General features: G+C 38.6%; 2 protein-coding genes across 2 annotated transcripts; both read right to left on the bottom strand.

Annotated features, from left to right (window-relative positions):
• Window positions 1-5,269: 5,269 nt before the first annotated feature.
• On the bottom strand, window positions 5,270-8,003 carry LOC127358245 (coagulation factor XI-like). The gene is made up of 9 exons (XM_051391213.1): window positions 7,836-8,003; window positions 7,561-7,717; window positions 7,276-7,385; window positions 7,018-7,180; window positions 6,609-6,727; window positions 6,386-6,518; window positions 6,017-6,123; window positions 5,656-5,815; window positions 5,270-5,461 (listed from the first exon to the last, which is right to left on the bottom strand). The coding sequence occupies exons 1-9, from the start codon at window positions 7,894-7,896 to the stop codon at window positions 5,329-5,331; spliced, it is 1,143 nt and encodes a 380-aa protein (XP_051247173.1). The 5' UTR covers window positions 7,897-8,003; the 3' UTR covers window positions 5,270-5,328.
• A 2,256-nt stretch (window positions 8,004-10,259) lies between these two features.
• LOC127357906 (glutathione S-transferase A) lies at window positions 10,260-13,310 on the bottom strand. The gene is made up of 6 exons (XM_051390477.1): window positions 13,074-13,310; window positions 12,864-12,929; window positions 12,565-12,670; window positions 11,724-11,842; window positions 10,711-10,796; window positions 10,260-10,598 (listed from the first exon to the last, which is right to left on the bottom strand). The coding sequence occupies exons 1-6, from the start codon at window positions 13,239-13,241 to the stop codon at window positions 10,466-10,468; spliced, it is 678 nt and encodes a 225-aa protein (XP_051246437.1). The 5' UTR covers window positions 13,242-13,310; the 3' UTR covers window positions 10,260-10,465.
• Between the last annotated feature and the right edge of the window lie 657 nt (window positions 13,311-13,967).

The following is a 13,967-nucleotide window of genomic DNA, read 5'->3' as shown; positions in this document are numbered from 1 at the left end:
CTCTACCGACTGAGCTAACCGGGGGTCCTAGTTTTTTTAAAGCAAAGTCAGTTTTTATTGTTTTTGTTAACCATGCAAAAATAGTCGTTTACATCATTTTCAAGATGAAAAAAATCACGTCACTCGTGTTTTTGTGTGTGTACAGCACTTATTTTCTGATACAACACTTGCCTGTTTGGTAACTTTAGAAAGAGCAGACATGGTGACACACCATATAGCAGTGGAGCCTAGAACACAAACAGCATCCTATTTGTATTTCAACTTGAAGGAAAATTTCATGTTTTAATTCTGGTTGGGAATAACCCTAACTAGAACTCTCCAATGTTTTCTGTCTAAACAAACCTGGAGACTTTATTTGTACTGGTGTAACTGGTGTGGGAAAAACTTGTCTGAATAAATAAAGATTGCTTCTGCCAGTTATCAGAGCATAGCAGACACAAGGAAGTTGTTGATATTTCTTTTGTTTCACCTTGGAAATGGAGCATTATAGTCAACCAGGATACCTGAGCTTGAGGCTAATATGGCTGGTGGCATGGCTCTATCGAGGGTAATGCCTCTGTTGGTCTAGACTAGCATTTCTTAATGGGTGACCCCCAAGTGGTTTTCAGAAAACATTGTGGGGCACAGTGAGCAATATTTTGGATAGAGGGTGTTGAGGTGTTTTTAAGTTTTTGTTTAAGTTGAGTTTAGGTGAGACAGGTTTAAACTACTTGATAAATAATGGGGTCACAAATGGGACTAGACTCATGGAAATTACTCTTTACTTCAGTGTCTCTGTTAGCTTTAAGCTAATATTTTATTTGATGATTAAATTCCATTTGTTGAAGAATATTTTTGGCCTTCTGATACCTTCCTGAAAACTTTGAATATTTTTACTATTAATCAAGATCAACAACCCTCTCAGAACGTGATATTAAACAGGCAGTTACTTCCTTACAGAGTAGGAAAACTCCTGGTCTTGATGGGTTTACTATATACTTCAAGGAATATCTGAATATTTCCTATTCTATAGAAGAACTAGACAGGGTTGCCCTCTTAGCCCCCTGCTGTTCAATTCAGCTATCGAACCCCTTGCCATTGCCTTGAGTATAGACAAGGAAACTACAATAATTGCTAGCGATGATGTCAACTATAAATTGTCTCTATATACAGACGACCTTCTCTTGTATATATCAGATGCGGACGAGTCCATCCCTAAACTTTTACAAGTTCACCAAACATTTGGCAGATGTTCAGCCTATAAACTAAACCTAACAAAAAGTTTCCTTTTTCCTGTTAACCAATTAGCCATGTATATTAATTGCACCCACTTCCCATTTAAGGTTGATTCAATGTCTTTCACTTATCTAGGAGTTCAAATTACATGCTCTTTCAAAACACTGTTTACATATAATTTGAGCCGTTTAATTGACTGAACTAAACAGTATAAACTCAGTTAAAATGGCAGTACTGCCTAGATTTCTTTCTTTATCTTTTTCAAATCATTTAAAAAAATGTTACCAAAATCTTTTTTTTAATAACAGGATAAGATGATTTTAACTTTAATCTGCCAAAAGAAAATTGCACTGGTTTGTAAATGATACCTTTAGAGCCCCAAAAGCATTTTTTATACTATTAGTGGGCAGCAAACATTAGTAAATTGTCAATCTGGCTTTCCACATTACAGACAGGTGAAGGCCCTGTCTGGTCTACTATGGAAATACATTCAAGTTTACCAGTCTCACCCATATCCTTGATCTGCTCACCCCTGCCTTAACAATCCAGTGGTTCATAATAGTATTCGAATTTGGTTCCAATGTAGATAAAATAAACAAGGATTCAGCTACGCCCCTATAACATTTAACCTTCTCTTTACTCTTGCCCTGATAGAAAGCATTTAACTTAAGGGTGTAACTTTCTTTAAATGTCTCTTTGTGAATAACTCGTTTATCTGATTTGATACCTTAGTTAAAAATTATAACATTCCTCAATTTCATTTTTGTTAGATACTTACAAGCTTGAAGCTTTGCAATGAAACTTTATACGACATTCCATTCCCCTTACAAACAGTCCTCTAGGATTGCTTAAGGCCCTCCAACATTGACCAAGACAAAGGATGCCTGGGAACAAGATCTTAAGGTGACTATCCCTGATGCCTTGTGGAATCTTATTAGTCACATTAATTCCTCAAAGTTATGCATTGTCTCTACCTTAATAAAGCTAAAATCTCCATAAGTTTATCGACCTCTGACTCTAGCTGTCCTAACTACCTGTTCTAACAGAATATAGTATCACTTTATATTATATATATCAGTAAAATGTTATAGCACTAACCTCACTGATGGCACGGCAAATAATTCTAACTAGATGGAGGGCTACTAGTCCCCCCTCCTTTATACTATGGATCAAGGAAGTCATGATGTGTCTCCAAATGGAGATGCTGAGATACACTATGAATGGATCACTATATGACACTTCACAGTATGAAGTGAGTGTGAGTAAGGATACACATTAAAGTCAAAATAGATCAAATATATATATTTGAATGCACTTAATTTAACAGAGATTCAGTGTTTTAAATTCAATACATAACTCTTCACAAGTATAATTCCTTTTGCTTGTTGCTGCTCGACTGGCTGGCAGCAGTGACTGTGCAGTTGACTTGATGTGTAATAACAAAGTAAAACAAACTCACAAGGATGCAAACCTATCACCATCATCCGGTTAAAGTGTCGAGAGACAAGAGCATATCGCTGCCAACCAGCACACCTCATATGACACGGCGTACTGTGTTTGCTCAGACGTATGAAATAAATGTTTCCTGCTCCAGAGACTAGCCTGCCAAAATAAATGAATTTAAGGAAGATGATAACTGTGGCCAAATATAAGACCATAGTTACTTATAGGCCTGTCCCTTTGTTATTGTGGTCTTAGCTCGTTTTGGTCCTTTAATAATGTTTCTTTTTGACTGTATTGCTTTGTCTTCAGCTTTTTAAGCTGTTGTCTTTGCCAGGTAACCCACATAAGGAGTCTGTATGAGACTTACCTGCTGCTACCTGCTTAAATAAAGGTTAACGGTTGATGAGTGCCTGGTAAACTAGTGGTCGGGATACCAACGTGAACCACCACATCACCACTTGAAAGTCCTTTACAAAAACCACTGTAGAAAAATACTGTTTTACTTTTTGGACTTAAGTTACTGTGAGTAGTTTATTTTTTTGTTGGAGTGTTCAGAGAATATTGTCTTGACTGCAAGTTTGCCACCAAAACAATGAGCTGAAAAAAAGCTGACCCATTATTAATATAAATATTAAAAAATAAATTGTTCTGTGCAGCTTCAATCTTTCACAAATATATCAATTTGAAGCTTATCAACATAATAATTCCTGTTTACAAACTGTTAATGTCCTCCATTTATCAATGATCATTTAAAAGTATGATTGTCTTCTTTAATTCCCATCCTGTTGAACTAGTTTTGAGAAGTTGTCTGTTTCTGCCGCCTACTGGTGTAAACACGCTTCTACAAGGCCCTGCACACAACGTCAACATCACCAGTGTGCGGGTGGTTCCTTCTGCTTCTGATTAATGTCTCTGTCTTCCTTCATCTGGCCAGTTTACAGAGAACTTCTTGTTTTTCTCTCCAGGCTCTGTTAGTGTAAGTGGTTCAGTAACAATGTCTGCAGACAAGACCTCCTCACTGGCTTGTGTTCTCAACTCCTGCAGACGCAGCTGCAGCTGGTTCATCTCTTTTGGTGAGGATTTTAAGGCTATATGGAGTCTCATCTCCAGGCTTGGTGTCTGCCACAAAGCTAACAGCAGGTTTGGGGTAGTTTATGATATTCGAGGGCAGGCATAGTTAATGGATCAGTTAGATTTCATGCCTTGTGTCCTCGGAGGGATTGAGGTTTTGGAATAACACTGACTGACTGACCTCTAGGACACTTCAGTTGGTGGATTCCTTCCCCAAAGCTTTGTCTGTGATCAGATCTGCTTTCTCAGTATCACAGTTACCAGCCATACAGCAAGAGGACAATGCTGACATGGTGTGAAGTTTTTTGAAATCCAGATTGAAGAGGTTTCACCTCGGTGCTGCAGACGAGCCCCTGATTTTCCCACTGTGATCATTACGAGTGTTCTGCAGCAGCGAGCTATTATCAGCTGCATCTTTCACCTCCTCTGAAATCAGCAACAAAGTACTTTGTGTCCCTCCACGCAACATCCTGGTAATTGCTGATAATGCAGGATCTCCTTGTCTGTTATCCTGGGGCCTGGGGAAAGCCTTTTGGAAGACCTTAGTGTGTTCCATCCTTATCCAGGATCTGTCTGACAAAGCAATATGAAAACTTGCATCACCCAAACGCAACCGAAGGAGCTCGTCCATTACCAAGATTCAAAACACAAGATTTGGACTTTCTGTCATTACAGGCGTATTTTGATAAGGACATACACTGAAAGTACGATCAGTTGAGAAATACACAAATCGTGATTTTGCATCTTATGGTCTTCCTCTTCAATATAAAATACAATACAATATTTAATTTCAGACTGCACTGAATAACTGGACAAACTGCACAGTGCAGAACGAATACAAAAGAAAAAATGAGGAACAGAAATAAGATTAAAACAAGACGGAATTAGTACATAATCCAGAAAGAGACAAACCAAAGTGTGAGAGTGTGTGTGACTTTTTATGCACCAACACACCAAGGCAAATTCCTTGTATGTGTAAAAACCAGATTCTGATTCTGAGTCATTGAGGTAATTTATTCTTAAAGTAATTACCATGACAATATTTCTTTATTACTACCTGTTATTGTTATTTACTAACTAAAGGTACAAATTATTACTGGAAATGATAAATTGTAAATGATAAAAGTGTAATGAGCTGGGAATGCTTCAAACTACAAGCAGTGGCCTTTGCAGCAGTTATTACAGATAATTACTGACTGAATGTAGAAATATACTGTATCTTTTAATATAACCCGACGTCTGTGTTAGAATGTCTTGATGTAGAAACACATGTCATATCATTGCTTTTCTCCTACATACCGTATCTCTCTAAAAGGAGGCTGAAAACAAACTTATTTATTGAATATATATTAATCAGATGACGTTTCAACCAAGTGCAATATTAAAGTTTTAAGCACCAGGTCTGGAGGATGCATGTGATGCAACAGTACATGACAAAGTTAGATGTGGTGCAACAAGCTGATAAGACGAAGGTTCAACATGGAGTGAGGAGGCCAGTAATGACATCATGTAAATAAACTTCTCCACACATTTTGCTTGCTGCTTTTACTGGATTATTTGTGTGTCTTCTGCACTTTATTTTTTTCTTTCTCATTTTATTTAAACATCTCCATGTGTGGGCAGAGCACCCTGCACACAGTTCTTCAGAGAGAATCCAGACACGACATTGGCCAGTTTGGTAACTTTAGGGGGAGCAGGCATGGTGATGACACGCTTGAAATAACAGCGACTCCTAGAACACAAAATCAAAAGCATCATTGATTAGGCACCATAAATACAGCTGGCATCACATTTTAAAGTGGGGCTACAAAAAATGTTATATAGTTAAATGTTAGTGGGTATTGCCTGAATTGCTGGTACAATTGTATTTAAAAATATATATTTGTCTTTAAGCAGGTTTGCATGCATGCATAAAGAATACTGTACCTATAAACAGGGTCAATGAAGTTTTCCTTGACATAGGTGTAGAACTGGCAGTTAGCATTCTCATCACAACTCTTCTGACATTGTTCTGCATCATTCATCAGCTCATAGAGAATATCAGAACCTGGAAAATCTACATCTTCATGAGCCACCTTCATCCAGCCTGTTAGCAGAGAGGAACTGGGTTAAACTTGATGGATAAACTACATAAATACTTCATGAACAATGAACTGGAAGGACATATGAACATTCATATTTACTAAATGATTGCAGTCTTTGTAATCATATATCACATAATAACCAAATCTCAAATGACAGTGTTAGTCACATATCTATACTTAAAGTGATGATCAGTGATACATACTGTTATCCAGCTGACAGAAGCGTGCTGGTAAGCCAGATGTGAATCCTTCTTTAGCTCTGGTCACCATTTCATTTGCATTGTTCTTCAGGTGACAATTTAAATTAGTACTGCAGAAGAAAGAAAATGAGACCTTCAATAAAAATACATTTTGACATTAAGTGAATAAGAATAAGACATAACTGGACTGAAAATGACAACCAAATATTTCATCAGGAAAGTTAAGATACTGTCAGGTAAGGTGCTGGAACAACAAACCAGCTAATATAACTAAACACTTAATTGTAATGTCTTATTGGACCAGCAACAAATGGCCAATTTCCCACTTCAGAGAGAAAAGAAAAAGTTCTATAAACAGTTGTTTCACAATACCTGTCAAAAGAGAAGAATGTGCAGCGTGGCTGAGCAGAGCACAGAGCCTGACAATGTTCAGGAGAGGCAGCAGGCAGTGTCTGGATGTCATTTCCTGGGATGGCAGTACTTGGGAAAAACTTGCCCTGACATGCTATAAAAAATTAAAAAAAAGATAATACAATGAGAAAGCATGCACAACAACCTGCAGGATGTTTTCCGAATGCTATGACTGTTTGTGTACCTGTGTTAAAATTTCGATTTATTTGTGTTTTGTGGGAGAATCCGGACACTAATCCGACTTTTGCCGTCACAATAGGAGGTGTTGAAACTGTCCATCTGAATTTAAGGAAGCACTTGTACCTAAAACAGAACAAGAAATAATCACAAAGTATATCTACAAAGGTTGATATGGCTAGCTTATTAACTTGCAAAGTTAGCTAAGCCATGTAACCTTAACCTTTGTAGTGTAGAGTAATAGACTAATTGGCAAAATCTTTATAACATTAGTTCCTCCTCTCTTATAATTCACCACTTGCACTGGGCATCTGTCACAAATTTAAAGGCCACAAACACTTTGCTCATGGAGGTTTATTTCAACCAAAAACAGTGTAATTTCAACTGCAATCTAACATTATGTGATCCAGTGTTACCTGATCTTCTCAGTTGAAAAGACTCCATTTACATAGGTAAAGAACTGACAGGCAGGTTCCTGTGTGCAGGCCCTCTGACACTCTTCATAGTCTGCTGTAAACAAGGTTTGGTAGTCTGCCCCTGGGAAGTCCATGTTCGGGTACACCTTGGGCAGGCAAGGCTCTGGCACACAGACAGTGAGAGTAAAGGAGTGTGTGACCATGCATCGGGAATAAACCAAAAGTTTTTAAAGTGGTTTTAAGTAGTTCTTAACCTACGTGGGTCTGTGCTGCAGGGTTTGAGAGAAAAGCCAGAGGTGACGCCCAGAAGTGGAGTCTGACTGTTGGGCTGTCCAGAGCGAGTTGACTTGAGGTAGCAGTAGAAATGCCTGCAGAGAGGGGCAGATGTATTTAACTAAAAACTTAATAATGGGTCCTCCACAATTGCAAAAAACAAATATACAAAAATATGTCAACACAAGTAACACACTCGCAAGAAATTATTAGAGATTAGAGATTAATATTTACTTATTTGTGACTACATGTCTATTGCTTGTATTGTACCTGTTATCTCTGGTCCAGTCAGCTCGGATGAAGGTAAAGAAGAGACAGGAAGGGTGCTGGGTGCACATGTGCTGACAGTGCTCAGCATCAGAAGAGTAGACAGATGTTATATCTGTTCCCGGAAAATCCACATTCACCAGATGCCTTGAATTACATTCTGAAGAAATGGAATAAGAAATACATTTGCATATAAATATACACTGTACCACATACCCAGTAAATGGTGAAACAGACACTGAGTATAATTACAATAGACAGTATAGTGCATGTATTACCTTGACTAATGGACAGGCTGCATATAGACAGCAGACCCACCAAGATCAAATATGTTCTCATCTTCTCAGTTTTGAAGATACTCTGCAAAGAATAAAGATTCTTTAAGCACAACTGCAGTAAAAGAGTTGGTTCTCCAACTGCAGGTGGTCAAAGGACAACTCCTTAAACCCTGAATTTGTAGGTCTGATCTATTTGCACTGCCGATTGTTGACACATTCAATGATTGGCTCGCAGTAACCACTACAGCTACCTTCTTGTGCAATAACCAAGTAAAACTAGAGTAAGAAGAGAATAAATAACATTACAAGCTAGATGTTATAGTGTTGATATTTGTTAAATTTAGGGAGCTGCAGCAGAGCATCCTGAAACATGTCCAATATAATATATCATACGCATAGATTATTGTAATGTCTTCTAACCTGCCTTTACAGTTAAGCCATAGCTTAGCCTGATTGGCCACATGTTCTTCACACATTACATCAGATTTTGACTTACAAGCATCAAAACAGCGAACTATGATCTGTCAGGTCTATTGGCTGTTTGAGAGTCCAGCGTAAAATCAATATTTGGATGTCGTGGCTTTGAGGCAATCGAATTATATAGTGTGAACTTTTATAATACTTTGCACAAAACTGTAAATATTTCTTCATAGTTTATTGTCTATTTATGCACCTTGACTTGCATTTATCTTTCTTTATCTTTCTGTTTATTGTTATGCACCAAAGCACCATGGAAAATTCCTTGTATGTGAAAATGGATTCTGATTGTAAGGTTGAACTGTCTAATTTTGCTGTGCTGACCTATTGTGTCTTGTTATCAGTATGGTGTTGTTTTTGTGGCAACCTGTTGTATTTTCACTCCTGCACTATATATTTTGCAACCTGCTGCAAATGTTCATACTGTTTTCTTACTGTACAGTATTTTAACGTATTCATATCTACACCTATTTTTATATTCCAACCGTACATATGCACATTATTCTGCACTTTACGGCTTTCTGCACTTCTGGTTAGATGCTAAGCTGTACTTGTACTACTGTGCAATGACAATGAAGTTGAATCTTATCTAATCTAACTTAAGTTATTATAATCATGATGTCTGACTGTGAGTGGGAATAAAAACATTGCTCAGAGGACTGAAACTGCCAAGTCACCTGTAGTGATAATGGTATCATAGTTCATATTCTCTTTACACAAAGCAGTCTGACCTCCTTGGGCCTTTATGCAAAATGTTGCTAAGGGGCCCTCCTACCATGAACTAGGTAAACCATTTGTCATTGCCACACAGTGACCTGACACCCCAGGGTACTGACTTAAACTCTTTGGAAAAAAAATGTCCCTCCATCTGGAAACCTAAGGATACATATATATACAGATCAGCTGTGCCCAGATTTTCATTTTCAAATATAAAATACTATTCATACTATGGCTATGGCTTGGAAAAGAGAAAACACAAGTTTACCTGATTGCGGTTCACACAATTCACTCTCATGGTGGGTTTTTTTTCAAAGTAAACATTGTCACCCGCTTTGAAACGAGGGGGAGGAGGCCTTACATAATTTTTAGGTCCAAACCAAAGGACAGTAAAAGCAGAAGTAGTTTATTTGAGTTTAGCGGCCTCTGCTGTCAAAACTGTAAGGTGTGGGAATAAAGGTAGAAGATGGTTTCAACTTATCAAAACATGTACATCAGGTTAATCCTTCAGTCACTGGCTCCGATCTGGAGTTGGCCTTTTGGCGCCGTATGGTGGCTGTCCACTGCTCAGGATGAATCAAATGCAGATATACTTTCATGAGGTGATCAATAAAGGATAACTTTAACTTTGAGGGTTTTTTTTTTTTCGAACTAGAATGTAATAAAAAGGTATAAAGTGCATGTTTTGGCTAAATAGAAGTTACTATATTGCTGATACATACTATATATATGATTTCAGAGAAAGTGTCACCAATTCATTGTCTGACCAATTGTGAAATGGTCATCAATTTTTAAGTTAAGGCCAAAAACATGTTTTATCACATTATACTGACTTCGACTGTTGACCATCAAATTCTAATCACATCATTCTTATGTCCAAGCGGAAGTCTGTTCCACATTTAAAGACATTCCCTCGAGGTATTCCTGAGATATTGTGATCTTGAGAATGGGACGAACAGAAAGACGGTTGGACAGACAACCTGAAAACACATTGTCTCTGGCCATGGCTACCACCGGCACGGAGGCCCAAAAATAGCATCCAAACCTCAAACCTGCTGTGAGAGACCAGTTTTGATGCCTAGGGTCAAATACCTTGGTGTAGAAAGCTATAGATATATTTTAATATAAATTTCACCCTGTTACATAAACCTGCGTAAAACATATTCCAGTCAAAAATGGCCTTAAAGACGGCTCTGTGCTCCGTGCTGAGCTTGAAATGAATCAATCACACAAAGTTGAGTTAGTTTTTATAGCTTTTGTTAACAGCACAAAAAGAATAATCTGCGGTTTAAGACAAACAATTTCTGTTCGGAAATTAACAGCCACAGTAAATGCGTATTTCTTAAAAATGCTGCCAGATAGAGTAGTGCATTGGAAGGAGTGGTTACACATCACATAACATAACATGACAGGAACAGTTCCAATGTGCCAACATCTCAGATGTCTTTCAGTGTGTCTTGTCCCTGTGGGTTCTCCAGCCAGGTAGGAGGCCAGCTGGTTTTGATGCTGGGTCTGTCCTTAAGACTGTTGTAGTAAGCTGCCAGTTTAGGGTAACGCTCTTCACACAACCTACAGAATGGAGAAAAGTGGCGGGAACTTCAAATTTCAAAATGTATTGAGAATTGGGAATCCATGCATTCATTTTAACAAGCAGTCTTTTATAGTCATTGAATCAACATACCCGAAACGGAAGAGGTAACAGATGCTTGGATAAACAGCCACATCAGCCAGTGAAAAGTTCTTTCCTGCCAAGAAACAGCCTGATCCCTAGAAGACAGAACAACATAGTTAAGGCCACATTCTTGTGCTGGTGGGCAGATCTGACAACTAAGATTCTCATGTCAGCGGCTGAACAGAGCTGTATTCATTTACTGTTCTCCCTATTTACATAAACATTTACCGTGATGGATGGTTATACAGTAGCTTGGCTAACTGAAACACATTATAGGTGCCTTTAAAAAGAAATAATTTGTCATTTTGGGAAATACACTTTCTTGCAGAGAATTGAGTGAGAAGATAGCGTGGTATCAATCCTGAATAATCTTTCTACATTACTTATTTTTTCTCTTCTTCATCTGTGATGGTTTAGGGAAAAATAAGTTTTGCCCACTGGAGTTTTGGAAGGTTAATTTTTTCAGTGTTTGTTGTTGTAATACTCATTTAGGCCACAAGAGGCTTAAGTGCAATGCTACTTAAAAGCATTAAAGCATTCATGTTTATTCCAGGTGAGTTTGCACTCTAAACACAAGGTACATATATTATGTGTTAGCAAGTTGTAATATCACTGTTGTGTTTTTCTTTTGGCTAGAAATGTATTTGAATCTATACTAAGAAAAAATTGTTTACTTCCAGTAGGTTGGAATTAAATATGAATGCTTTTGGACTAATGTAGGGGTGGTGTTGCACTTCAGCCCTCATGTGGCCAAAATTTCTACTTTTCCCCCAGATTTTTTTTCACCTGCTCTTAAATCATAATCACAGAAAAGGAAACTATTTAAAATCAGCCTTTGAAAATGGATCACTAGAATGCTTCTTTATCTTTCCACTTGCCTCTCAGGGGCTTCCGTAGAGCGAAAAAAATGCTGCTGCTGCTTACAGAACAGCATTTCCTAATCCAAGATGTAATTGCAATTCATGTGGTACTTGAGTTAAAAGCCTTCTGTGGGTATAGTATTTTAAAATCTTCATATTAACCTTCTGCAGGTATCCCTCCCACAGCTTGAGCTCAGCACTCAGAACCTCCCTGTTTCTCTTTACAGCAGAGTCATGTCTCTCTCCCTCCGGGACCTTCCAGTTGTAGTAGATAACATCCGCTGGAAAAAAATTCAAAACAGACATTCAGTCGTGGCGGCTACTCTCTGGGGTATGAGAGCTATGAGAGATATCAGTAAAATCTATCCAAAATCTATCCACACATCCAACATCCACTCCCACATTGTGCTGACTAATTGCTTTCATTTCCCTAGCAGTTGAGGGTGGCCTCAATCAGGAAATTATGTAACATCAGTGAAGATAGTCACCGTGGCTCAAATAAAGTTTGAAGTAAAAAGAAAATACAGAAAATACTCTTCTCCTCTTTTTGCACCCCTCCCCAAAAATTGAAGTATCCTGTCTTATGACTTGAGCTTGCAAGCCAGTCTGAGCATGTGATCCTTTGTGGGATTAACATATGACCTCTCAACATCACTACATGTTTTAACTGAACTGAATGCATGGAGCCATGGCTTAATTGCGTGAATGCACAGCTCATTAGCGCATGCCTTGTGTTTTGAACAACTCAGGTCTCTTGGGGAGGAGGGGGGCTGTTGATGTGCAGCTTCCTCTGAGGAAATTGACTGAAAGCATGAAGTCTCTGAGGTGTAAAGGTGGCAGTTTTTGTGTATGATGTTACCAAGAGCAATGTAGTTCAGAGTCCCAGAAGGCAGACTTCTAAATGGCAACAACATCAGCTAAGTCATAAAGCGGGTGTTCAGAAAAAGCTTATTATTATTATTATTATTATTATGCAGGATTTACAGAGTCAGGGTTAACATACCCATTTTCTGGTTGAGTGTGAGACCCTCAAACATGCGCTGGTACATCAGGGCTTGCTCATTGGGGCAATCAGGGATCAGCTTGTTTCCCTTGGACTTGAACTGGCTCTGTTGTTGGAGACATGAAAAGAGCAACTATTATGAACAGCTGCATGGAGCTCCGGTTTCTTTTCCTCTGAGGCGTAGGGTGTCCTTTTGTCTACGAGGCATTGTTGAGCTCCTAAATATTAACTCCTTGGCAAGATATAGCAGCATAAAATTTTAAATAGGGCCAAGTTCAGCAGCTTGGCAGAGTTCTTACCTCCAGGTACATGCAGGCAGCATAAGACTCATTCAGGACCCTGTTTCCATGTTTGAAGGCAGGTAGCTTTCAGAAAGAATGAAAACTTTTAAGTTTCATTGTTATTTAATATAAAATGAACATATGTTTGCATATCAGGAAAAAGCAGACTGACACTACAAGAGGATTGGGTATCATTTCTAGATAATGGAGGGTTTAAAGTGAACTTACCTGTCCCCTGGGATTCATGTCCATGACTTCCTGCGACTTGTGCTCCATTTTCTCAAAGGAGAGCAGCTTTTGGTTGTAGCCCTGCAGATTCTTCTCCTCCAGAGCGATCATCACCCTCCAGCAGGGAGGAGAGCCGGAGCCCCACAGCAGAGTCATGTCCTGGGCCATGGTTTCAGAGAAAACTGCTACAACTGACAACAGCTGAAGTTGTGAAGTGAAGAGTGAAGTTGGGAGTGTCACAAACGCCTGGTTTTATAACAAGCTCCGACCCTGTGCAACCGGATTGGTGGAATTAGTCCCATCCCATTTTTGTGTTATCAACAAAGATCTTTGACTCAAGACAGTTGAGACAGTTCACTCCTTACCAAGCATGTCCAACCCCATCTTCTGTCTCAGGGCAGCATACTGTCATATTGATAATTTTAGCCTTTAGCTGCTTATATCCACAGGCATCAGCAAAGTCAGTCAGGAAATGTTATACACTTTTGGAACAACCACTGCTTAGAAAAAAATAACTGTATTCTTGCATCTTTCCTGCAGTGACGTCACTGATGCCGTTTCTGATGTGCTCTGATATTACTATATCATACCAACAAACGTGCTGACACGTGATAACATGCATCGGTATCAATATTATCTTACTTCATTGTTATTTTAAACCATTCCTGCAGTGATTTAGTGGTTTTCCTGTTGCATGTGTATGGCCCACTCTGAAATTTGACTGTTGAACACTCACAGTGACTCAGCACTTCTCGCTCACCCCTGCACACACAGAGAAAAACCAGTTCTGCCACCGCCATTCAAATTAAACAATCAAATCTCCACTGAATGATATAGACACCGCTTATATAATTTATACCTAGGTTTCAGGTTGACATGTCAGTTGGCACTGAA

The sequence above is a fragment of the Dicentrarchus labrax genome, unplaced genomic scaffold (genome assembly GCF_905237075.1).
Source record: "Dicentrarchus labrax unplaced genomic scaffold, dlabrax2021, whole genome shotgun sequence".
In the NCBI taxonomy this organism is placed as follows: Eukaryota; Metazoa; Chordata; class Actinopteri; family Moronidae; genus Dicentrarchus; species Dicentrarchus labrax.
This window is presented reverse-complemented; position numbering and strand designations above follow the sequence as displayed.

Coding starts and splice junctions, on each gene's coding strand:
- LOC127358245 (XM_051391213.1), bottom strand. CDS start 7,896: ATGAGAACATATTTGATCTTGGTGGGTCTGCTGTCTATATGCAGCCTG. Junction 7,181..7,275: donor ACCCTGCAGCACAGACCCAC/GTAGGTTAAGAA, acceptor TCTGTGTGCCAG/AGCCTTGCCTGCCCAAGGTG. Junction 6,728..7,017: donor TTTTCAACTGAGAAGATCAG/GTAACACTGGAT, acceptor GTTCTGTTTTAG/GTACAAGTGCTTCCTTAAAT.
- LOC127357906 (XM_051390477.1), bottom strand. CDS start 13,241: ATGGCCCAGGACATGACTCTGCTGTGGGGCTCCGGCTCTCCTCCCTGC. Junction 12,671..12,863: donor CTGCCTGCATGTACCTGGAG/GTAAGAACTCTG, acceptor CTCCAACAACAG/AGCCAGTTCAAGTCCAAGGG. Junction 11,843..12,564: donor CACACTCAACCAGAAAATGG/GTATGTTAACCC, acceptor ATTTTTTTCCAG/CGGATGTTATCTACTACAAC.